Raw genomic sequence first — 11,221 nt, forward strand, 5'->3', positions numbered from 1 at the left:
TTTGATCAAGCTAGTCGCAACTGAAAGGTCTCCCCGTCACCCAAAACGCTATTGAATTGTTTTGAGATCGGATGTTTACTTTTTGAGTTATACGAAGTATCTGTCACAATTGACCTTGAAAATAGAATATGTTTTCAGACTTAGATTCCGCACGGTAATACCTGTCCAACAAGCGTGTATTGTTAAAATCCGTCCATTTTTAACGGAGATATCGAAATTTTTGTGTAAACGACTTTTCCCCCTATTCCAGCAGTAGGTGTTTTGAGCGCTGTATGACAAAGAAATGCTTGGGAGCAACGGAAAACACGATTTTTTATACTGTGACATACAATTGATTCTAAGTACCAAAAAGACTGTGTACAGCATCCTTTATCGTGACATTTAACCTCGGACCGATTTTAGCACGGCTCATTTTTGGCAGCATAACCGTTCGAATATGACATAAATAAACCAGATGATGGCAGATTTTTTTTAATTATATTTTTTTAAACTACTTACAGCAGAGATGCCAGATATTTTCATAGAAAATCTGTATTCTTTGTATAAAAAATCTGTATTAATCTGTATTCAGTAATAAAATGAAATTTTTACAACAAAATGATGATAAAAGATGTTATTCCAATAGATTGTGGTTGTATGATGGTAGATTCAATCAGTCAATTCAACGACGAAGTTTCATTGTTTTTTTTATCCACAATTGAATTGCAATTCCATATATTTATCTAGTTCGAAATTAATGACTTTATAATTTGACATGGAATTTCAACGCCCTATATCCAACGTCAAGTCGGTTCATACAACTCTCAGTTTGACAGTAAAGTTTCATGATGTAATTACTTCCTTAAATAAAGTACTGTCTCTGAGCGTATCCAAAAATTATCTTTTCTGTTAGTTTTTCATTCATTTGGCTTCTCCAATATATGTTTTCACTCAGTCATTGAAAAAATTGAAAAACAGTTCAAATTGGTTTCAAGTTATAATATAAATGGATTTCACAGATTTTCATATTAATTTGTGATTTGTCCGTTGATTGATAGACGTCACTGGAATCAAATACTAAAAGATAGCTCAGACAGAAAAGTTAAATTTGTTCTTTCTTACTTTTTGTTGCATCTGTATAAATCTGTATAAAATTTAGAAAATCTGTATAAAATCTGTACTTCGTATTAAATCTGTATGCGTATGTAAAAATCTGTATAATACAGATAAATCTGTATAAATGGCATCTCTGAGCAATAAATGCTGGAAGAACATAACATCCATATACCATTCGAATCAGTTCGTCGAGATCAGTGAATGCGTGTGTGACAAATAATTTCACTCAATTTTCTCGGAAAATTTCTTTTCTGCAAATTCAGATTCATACGAAGAGTCGAATGCTCCCAAACAAAGTTCCAGAATTAAGTTTGGTTCCGACTTCTGGTTCCGGAACTACAGGATGATATGTGAAACGAAATCAAAATTGTGTAACTCATTCTTCTCGTAGATGGCTGAACCGATCTAAGATTCAAATGAAATCTAAGAATCATCTAAGATTCAAATGAAAAGTTTCAAGATTCTATAAAACATCTTGCTCTTCAGTCAGATCCAACTTCTGGTTTCGGGGATACAGGGTGATTGGTGTAAAAATGTCTATTCCACATAAATTAATCAGGTTTATCGGGTTTCAGTTTTAGTGGTATTCAGTTGTCGATTCAGAAGGCACCTAAAAATTTAATTCGTGCTATGATTTCTCAAAGATGTCTATACAGCTACTCAGGTGAATTTATCTGACTTCGGCCATACCGATTTTAGAATTCCGGTTCCAGTATAAAATCGTTTCTCAAAGCTCAATCGTTTTCTCAAAAAAAGCCTAATCAAATTTCAGAAACAAAAATTCAAATTAAAATAAACTTATATACAAAATTAATTAATTTTATACATACATACAAAATTTAATTAATTTTATCCAATTATGACTTCCGGTTCTCGAATTACATGATGATGAATTTTTAAAATTCAAATCGACATACAAGATGACAATCCTGAAAAGCTTCAAAGTTGGACTCAAAACTGTTGTAATTTATTCGTCATATGGCCATACGAATTGGTTTGGGTTATGCTGGTTCCTGAATACCGGCTCTGGAAGTACCTTGAATTACCATAAACTCTAAAGTGGAACTTACATATCATGGCATGCTTAATCAATTATCACACTTCTAGATTCAAATTCGATCCGATTTGCAGTTTCGACATGACAGAGTAATGAGTGATTAAAATCTCAAATTGTCGCTTAAAACGACGGTCATTAAAATAATGTCATGAAAACTTAAACACCGAAGAATATTCATGCAAAAAACACATGCGGATTGATAAAAAAAAGGTATCATCTCACTGCTAGGTGGATTAAACACGTTTTTTTTAATCAAATTCTATACCTCTTCTTTAAAAAATCACCCATGCAGCTTTTGCAATTAGCAATTCGTGGCCCATACACGGTTTCAACGTTTTTTTTTTCAACCATACTCCACCGTGGATGCTTCCCAGCCTGTCCTATGTAGGTTGTAAATTTCGTACGTTTGATACCGATTGAAGAATTTTCGGCAATCAACATCCGCACGATTTTTACCTCTGCTATCCTCTTCTACTATTTTGATCGGCGAATTCGTCAACGTCCTCGATATCGATGCCGTTGAGAGATGTCAATTCTTTCAAGCAATTTGTCTTCTATGCGATTGCAACCAGTCTGATTCATTTTGATTCTACGTTCAGTTCGATGTATGCTTCCAACAGCATCTCAAGTAACGATTAATGATATTAAAATCCGATATAAGGTCTAGGGTATTCTTTCAATTAAAAATAAACCTATTATTGAATAATATAATGGTATAAATTTTTTTATTGTGAAATACACTTGAAATAAAATGTGAATCAGATGACGACCAAACCGATAGCGGCAGGTTATTGTATGGAAATTGCTGAAACATCAATTACATACCAAGAAGAACGCTAGTGGCACTTGGAGCTACCAAGTTCGGATTGGGTGAGCATGCCTGACGCACTGACATCTCCCAAGTGTCCAGCAAGTGCGACAGAGAAAACATTTCCGGTAATTTGCAGATCCTGGCGAGAAAAGATTTCTGCACCTGTATCAAAAAAGCCGTAGCATTATACTCCTGCTCTATCAATGTACAACTTGGAGAAGTAAATGGGTAGTCCTCGGGGATGGTAACGGCAACCGGCGGTACATAGGGCAAGTGTTTGTCATCTAGCTGACAGATCAATTTAATCGTTTTGGTTCCACTAACGGCACACTGGTCCAGAGATACCTTAAACTTTTGATCTAAACGAGCGATTTCACCTTGTAAAAGGTGCGGAATTTCTTGTGAGCCTCCAGAGCAAACACCGAGCGGTTCTTCGATGTTCAAACGAGGCTGCTTCGCTGGAGTCGGCAAATTTTTTATATCGGGTCCGAACAAAGCTTCCAAACATGGACGGAATGTCCGTTGCAGAGTATGATTGCCAAGAGGGCTTTGAAGATTTGCTGAAACGGCCTCTACTAATGGATTGTTAAGTGACGTCTCGCGAATAGAACCTAGCTGGCTAGTGAGAGCAGCTTCGCATTTATAAAGTGTTTCCAAAGGAATACGCCGTGTTGGGTTGCACAAAATTTCCAACAACCGTTTCAACTTTCCGATCTTATCCACGTCATCGTTTTCCATTCTAGCAATCATGCGCTTCAGTGGTTCAATATATTTGGTTAAGGATCTATATTTTTCACGGTAAAGTTGCTCTTCCTGTGGATTCAAAGGACTGGGTGCGGCTCCACCTGGCTGTCCGGGAGTATTTAGGCTCGATCCAGGCGACTGGCCAATATTTCTTGGTGGCACACTTCCCATTTGTGGACTCGGAGATGGGATCAGTGCCGGACTTGGAATCATTTGATTTGGATGAGACTGTGGGCCCATAGAACCTGGTCCAACCGGTGATGGAACTGATGGAGAAGGTGATTGTCGCAAAAATTGATTCGGAGTTACACTACGCACGGTACCACCAGGATAAACTTGGCCTCCACTCATCATGTCTTGCGGTTTTCGTACCATCGGGTTTGCTCCGATAGGGACAAAATTTCCCTGGGGTCCCATTTGATTACCTGGTATATTTCCTCCCGGTCCCATTCCGCCGGTATTCATCTGTCCCGGGCCAACATTTTGAGACTGCTGCTGCTGCTGTTGTTGTTGCTGCTGCTGATTTCCTTGTTGTATGTTTCCTGGACCTCCAGGACCCATGACGCCTATACCGGACTGGGCCTGTTGTTGAGAAGCGACTTGTTGTTGTATTTGTGTAAGATTTCCTCCTGGACCACCCGCTCCTTGATTCATTTGACCACCGCCCATTCCCATTTGCTGTTGATTCGGATTCATTCCCGGAGGAATTTGCTGTCGAAGAACTTGATTAGGACCAATACCCATGCTTGCAGGATCCATCGGACTGTTCCCTCCCATTTGGCCCATCTGTCCTGCAGCTTGATTCATACCTGCTGAATTCAACTGTTGATTCATTTGTCCTCCAGGATTTACTTGCATTCCACTCATTCCTCCCATGGAATTCATTTGATTCGGTGCTCCCTGCGTAACTTGTTGACCCTGCTGCTGCTGCTGGCTTTGTTGTATTCCTGCTCCAGTCATTTGTCCTTGCATTTGCATCGGATTCATTTGATTCATCTGAGCTTGATTACCCATGCCAACAATTTTTCCTCCGCTCATGCCACCCGGACCCATTACACCACCCATTTGATTGGGCATTCCTGGCTGCCCCGGTTGGAGCTGTCCTGGCATAATTCCACCAATTTGATTTGCTCCGCCCATTGCACCTACTCGGTTACCACCTTGCATTGCAGCCATTCCTCCCGTCATGGGCATTTGAGGACGATTCAGAGTCTGTAGCAAATTAGAAGCATTGCCAGTTCCCATCTGTCCACCACCCATGGGACCACCGGGTCCCATCTGGCCACCCATCATCTGTGGTCGCGTGCCTTGGGAAGCCAATGTTTGCAAAGCATTTATAGGGTCTGGCATGCCGCCCTGCTGTCCGGAGTTACCACCGTCTTGGTTAGTGTTAGCATTTTGTTGATTTTTATTCTTTGAATCTGTCAACATAAACAACTGTAGATCAGATATTGAAATCACAAATAACCGAAAACATACTCATCTCTCTGACGTGTAGGATTAATCGGGCCACATATCCAAGATACTCGTCTTTATTGCGTGCCTTGGTAAAAACGTGATTCTCCATTTCGAGCGCATTCTTGCTGGAAGTCATCCCGGATTGCTGAATTGCCTCATTACTGCAAATAACATGAAGCTTTTCAATTTTCTACGAAGCAGACATTATGCAGCGAAAAAACACTTGCATTTTGTTCACGACACTCTGTCGAAAGCTAGGAGTCTTCCATGAGTTATCATCTGCCATTTTCTATGTTCTCTTGTTCAGAATATACGATAAAATATTATTTTTCTAAAAAAAATTTTGGCTGAAAAATTGAAACCGTTTCACGAAAAATATGAAAGGATAAAATCGCTGTGTCACTGATACACGATCATTAGAAAGTATACATATTGTGCTCGTCACAAAGTCTTGTTGGTACACTTTTAACTCAAAAGCGGCAATATAACATATGAAAAGGGCATTAAATATCTTTATTATCACTACAGGCAAATATTTCCTTATTCACAATGCTTTCATTACTGCATCGTCCCGGGTTGTCGGTTCCATGCATAGGACGCTGGTCTTACAAGCCAGTTGTCGTATGTTTGAGCTCCGACCTGGAAGGATTCTTAGTGTCAGGAGGATCCATAGTACTAGCAATGCAATGATTCTGTACGCTAAGAATCGGCTGCGAAGTCTGTTGAAACAGAAAGGTCAAATTCCACGAAAGGAATGTAATGCCAAGACTTTGCTTTTTTCACTACTGCATGATGATTTCTAGATTTCTAACTATTGTGGTTACATAATATACCAGGTGCGCAAGTTTGTGATGTCGTTTATTCAATCAAGAATAAATCTTGTACAAGAACGAAATATTTGGTATTCTAAGTACGAGCTCTCACCAAATTTAGTTTATCTCTTTGGAAATTGATATTTAGTCCATCTCTTTGGAAATTGACGGATTCCATCTCAGAAGAAATCTTCATATTTTATTAACATCCATTCAACGCTAAGACAAGACCTGACAACTGGCTTCTTATTCTTCCTTCCGAATCATTCTTCTCGTCATTTTCGCCCTGTGGAATAAATACCAACGTATCGGCTACAGTGTAGCCATAAATACAGATTTTTTATTAACTATGATAAGTAAAAAATATAACATTTAAATTTTTAGACTTTAGGCTTTTGATTTGAAATGAACATGAAAAATGTTTTGGTGAATGCATTTCTTTATTATATATTAATGCTTAAAAACAATTAATTTAGTTTTGATGACAAAACACGAAATTATTGGGCCGTCATCAAACTACAGTGGAATCAGTATTTGAGGATTACAGTGATAAATAAAATAACTTTTATTAAAACGATGTTAACCGTACACTCAGAAAAATATTATGGTAACAGTTACTATATAGAGGGCCAACCTGACCATGCGAGTATAGTGGTTTTCAGCCGACTATTAAATCAGATGATTTCAACAATAGTCAAGTTCATGTTTACTATAAATGGTATCGGCTCTAGAATAGTAATATTGAACAGTATATTGTATGAATAACTTATACGATTGAGATGGTTAGGCTAACCATGACCGAATCTTTATTTACATTGTAGTTTTCGCTATAACCAGAGCCATGGTATTTTTAACATTTCACTTCTAGTTATTTCTAAACTAAAGGCAGTGGTTGATTCAACAATGCTGAAGAATGAGCTAATGTTAAAAAGTTTTATGAATTTGAATTCTAGAACAAGAACAACAAAATAGTTTCATGGAATTTTATTTTATTTTCACATCATATTAAATGATGACATGCCTAGTGAAATGTTGAATAGCAACGTGGACACTGAGGAGCATTGTTTGGTAGCAGCAGTTGATCAAAGGCTCTGATGTCCGGTGGATTTTTTCCTGAAGCAGGAATGAGCAGCATGAAAGAAATTAATAGCCAAGTCCAGATGTAAACCTCGTTACCCACCTGCGATATGTTGGATGTTATTTCTACAGCGACCGATAATGAATAATAAATCGTATACGAGACGTTGATTTCACTAGAAAACGTAGCCGTTGCCGGAAAAATGGTTGAAAAATTGAATTTCAATGACGGAAACTATTAAGGCTACAAACTTTACTCACCTGCAAGACCTACCAAATTACACAAAGTCATCATATAAAATATTTTTTTCATATCAATCACTGATGTGTTACCCACGTACGAAATTTTCTGTTTTATTGTAACTTTATGTGACAATAACATAGAACATTCGTTTATTGACAATTTGTATAGTCAGCACAAATGAAATACATAGTCGGTTAAAAAACAAAAAATACACGATAATGTGATTACTACATAAATTCTGTTCATATGGACTACATGAATAGTGTTTTCAAACTTCATAATCGTCTATCAAACCATGTATCTATTTATGGTAACATTATTATACTGTGAACATATTCACATGGTAGCAATAACTATTTCGCTTCTCATATATCAAGGCTCAAGAGCAATTTCACCTTACTAGAAATTGTGAGTTTAACTATTTGTTCTTATATTTGAGATGACTACCATTGTCAGTATGACCATGCCAGAAAAGTCATAAATACAAATAGTTTAGTCAAGTCGTAGTCTTTGTTGTCTAGTAATTTATACAATACAGATGGTGAATAGTCATATATCATGCTCTTTGCTACTATTTTAGCGTATAGTAGAAATGACAATGAAAAACAGTTTGCGGTTACTATGGTTCTTTTCTCAGTGTATGAAAGTCTTAACTCGAATGGATAAAAAAAATGGACGCGAAGTAAGCGCGCCAAAAGCGGCCCTTACAAGATCATTAAAAGTGTCATTACTAAAAAGGAATGGCACTTTTAATGATCGTGTAAGGTCTACGAGTTCAGTAATGATGGAATTGTGGATTTTCCATCATTACCAACATTATTTCTTCTTCTTATTTTTTTTGTGGAAGTGATGAATATCTTTAGAACTATACGCGAAAAAATGACAAAGTGTAGATTTAAATTGTTAATATTTCTTTAACCTTAACGTTTCAATGGCAAATCAAATTTATTTTCAGCTAAACAAAAATAAAAATATTACTATTGCTGGAGTAGTTACAAATACTCATCATTAATAATGAACGTGTAATGCTAAAAAGTAATGATGTACAGTAATGCAGTAATGACGAGCGTTTGAGCAGAAGTGTCATTACTTAGTAATGACACTTTTAATGATCGTGTAAGGGCCACTAAACAAACGAACAAGGTAGGCGGTGTTGTCCAGAGATGCCAGGTAAAAATTTCAAATATCTGCAGACAGGGTCTGTAAATCTGAAAAAAAATCTGCAGTCAGCAAGTATGCCTTACTGGCAGCAATTTCTCTATAAAGTATGACACGTTAAACTGACTTGGCGAGCAAAAAAAAAAAATTCAAAAGTCTGTAGATATAGACGAAAGTCTGCGAGAATTTAAAAAATCTGCAAGAATTTCAAAAGTCTGTAAAAGTCTGCACAACAAAAAATGTCTGCAGCACTATACCTCAAATCTGCAGATTTACAGACAAATCTGCAGACCTGGCATCTCTGGTGTTGTCAGCCCGAGAGAAAATTTTCACTTTGACAGCACAGCTCTATCAAGCGAGTTGCCAGTCGCTGCACCTGTCAATAGAAATATCTCATGTTGAACGCAAAATCGAATCCATTGTTGGCGTATTACCGGATCTTTTGGAAACCGGAAAAAGTCAGGTTTGGATAGAAATGCTTAGTGCGACCACAGTGTGGAACACAACAGTTCATTCTTCTCGTAAAACTGAACACACTTTCGAGTTTACACTTATTTAACAAATCTTTTTTGGTTACACTTTAATTCACTAAAAAGAAAAACGGCTTGATGTCTATTTTAATTACACAGTGCTTCCACTATAAACATTTATTACCGATGAGATTGAAAAGAAGTGAAACATTCTCCGAAAATTCTCATTTTCATTGGTGAGCTAAAATTATACATTTTAATAAACTTGTTTTCTGATTTTCTTTATACTTGGCATCATTGCTCGCGTACCCTGCAAAAGTTTTTTCTTTTCACAATGTGCAGGTAGCAACATCAAAATCAGCCAATCAGAAACTGGTCCATTTTGGAACAAAAGCAGCCCCCCCAGATGTCAGGTCTTGTCTTAGATTCAACGTACAATTTTTCGTATATCCTGCCCGCTTGTGAAGAATTCTGGCAACCGTCAGAAGGCTGGCTGCATTCCGGCTGATGTCAAAATTGTTCAGGCGAAATTGCGTCATTATCTCGCCGTACGTGTCTTGTTTATTTCGCTCCTCTTTCTTTTTTCTTTTTTTTATTCGACTTCATTTGATATTCGTCAATCCCGCATGTACGTACAAAAACGGATCTAGAGACGAGGTAAATGAGATTGAAATATGGGTATGTTTGGTAGTGAGAAAGCAATGTTATTGGCAATAACATTTTCCATGATTAGTATATATGAATGCCAATAACTTATTGCCTTTCATATGTACCTTTTATTGAAAAAATAAAACCAAGACGCTTAAAATGTAGAACCGATTCAAAACGGTTCTGCCAATCTTGTATGGCAAGAATCCGACAGAAAATAACCGTTAATAACCGCTAGGCGAAATTCTCTGCCGAAAACGGTTGTTGCATTGTTGCCAGACTTTTGCCGGAATTCTGGCCGTCTGGGGGAAAATCTGCCCACCGCGTACAAGTGGGTGCGCCTGCCCAAGTAAGGGACCGTTCACAGAGTTGCCAGGTTATATTTTCAAAAATCTGTCAAAACTCAAAAATTAATTTGGATTTGTCTGGGTCTACTATATACAAGGAAATTTTTGCCGGGTTTCTTTTCAGTGAGCAAAAAAAAAAGGTCTCTCCACCTATCGTATAGAGGCCAAACCCGTAAAGATCTAGTAAGATTTGACTAAATCTAGGAAAAACTGAAAAGTCTGGGGAAATTTGGAAAATCTGGCAAAAGATCTGGTTAGTTTGAGTGTCTGGCGAAACGAAGAAAATCTGGCATTTGCCAGACAAATCTGGCAACCTGGCAACGCTGACCGTTCATAAACCACGTAGACAAAAATCTGGTAACTTTTCAACCTCTCCTCCGTCCCCCCTTGTAGACTTTCTTAGACTTTTCATATACTAGCCCACCCCCCACCAACCCACTGCATAAAGAGTCTACGTTTTTACAAAACAATTTTTTTTTAATTTTTCAGTTAGAGGTAGTATTACTTTGTCCTAAGTCACTGATAGTTCAAACTGAGTTTTATAGTTTATACGCGGAAAATTTATAACAATGTTGAATAAAGTAAAATTTCAACCAAGTATTTATATACACCCCGAAAACGCTTCGAAATAGTGTCGATATATATTACACATAGTCGTGAATATTGACGAAAATATTGTGGCAATACTGCGTCCAATAGCGAGACCTAATTTTTTTAAAGTCCGAATAGTCCGTTCATGGCATTCAAAAGAAATATATACAATAGAATAGGCCCGTGCGCAGGAATCATTCAAGGGGGGGGGGGGGGGGGGGTTCAAGGGAGTGTACAAGGGGAAGTTCAAGGGAGGGGTCAAAAATGGGTGGGGGAGGTTCAAGGGGGGTGGGGATTCAAGGGAAAGAGAGGGGTTCAAAAGGTGAGGAAGGTGCTAAACTTTGAAAAAAAAGTGAAGTTATTTTTAAAATTACTCTATTATTATTATTATGGAAAGCCCCCCACCCCCACCTGCGCATGGGCCTGGAATAGAAATATAGTGAGATAATCAAGATAAGATACGTCCATGAAAGTATGGACGCAACCAAAAACCGTTGCCATTTCGCAATGGTTCAGAATCTGTCAATTTTCATGGCTGCGTCCTGTTGTTTACACTTTTCTCTAACCACTTGTGCAGTTGTTTATTCGTTTTCATTAATTTGTTTCGAAATGCGTGGATTTTCAGCAGAACAACGTCGAAAAATTGTGTACAAATGATGCATAGAACGCGGACTTTCACTGAGAAAGATAGCAAAAATGGAAGGGGTAA

The 11,221-nt window shown here is 37.6% G+C and overlaps 1 protein-coding gene and 1 long non-coding RNA gene across 2 annotated transcripts; both read right to left on the reverse strand.

The window, feature by feature from the left end:
• Positions 1-2,847: 2,847 nt before the first annotated feature.
• On the reverse strand, positions 2,848-5,561 carry LOC131431843 (mediator of RNA polymerase II transcription subunit 15). The gene is made up of 3 exons (XM_058597750.1): positions 5,393-5,561; positions 5,187-5,326; positions 2,848-5,128 (listed from the first exon to the last, which is right to left on the reverse strand). Exons 1-3 carry the CDS (start codon positions 5,449-5,451, stop codon positions 2,970-2,972), a joined length of 2,358 nt encoding a protein of 785 aa, XP_058453733.1. The 5' UTR covers positions 5,452-5,561; the 3' UTR covers positions 2,848-2,969.
• Positions 5,562-6,944: 1,383 nt separating this feature from the next.
• LOC131428004 (uncharacterized) lies at positions 6,945-7,425 on the reverse strand. Its single transcript, XR_009229331.1, has 3 exons — positions 7,316-7,425; positions 7,158-7,230; positions 6,945-7,090 (listed from the first exon to the last, which is right to left on the reverse strand). It is a non-coding gene; the product is annotated as an uncharacterized LOC131428004 (long non-coding RNA).
• Positions 7,426-11,221: the final 3,796 nt, after the last annotated feature.

Source organism: Malaya genurostris, chromosome 2, assembly GCF_030247185.1.
Source record: "Malaya genurostris strain Urasoe2022 chromosome 2, Malgen_1.1, whole genome shotgun sequence".
Taxonomy (NCBI): Eukaryota; Metazoa; Arthropoda; class Insecta; order Diptera; family Culicidae; genus Malaya; species Malaya genurostris.

Bases quoted from the DNA above. Each gene is read 5' to 3' on its own strand.
- LOC131431843 (XM_058597750.1), bottom strand. From the start codon at position 5,451: ATGGCAGATGATAACTCATGGAAGACTCCTAGCTTTCGACAGAGTGTC. The intron at 5,327-5,392 runs GCAAGTGTTTTT...TGTTATTTGCAG, and splicing joins CAGAGTGTCGTGAACAAAAT to TAATGAGGCAATTCAGCAAT. The intron at 5,129-5,186 runs GTATGTTTTCGG...TTATGTTGACAG, and splicing joins CCTACACGTCAGAGAGATGA to ATTCAAAGAATAAAAATCAA.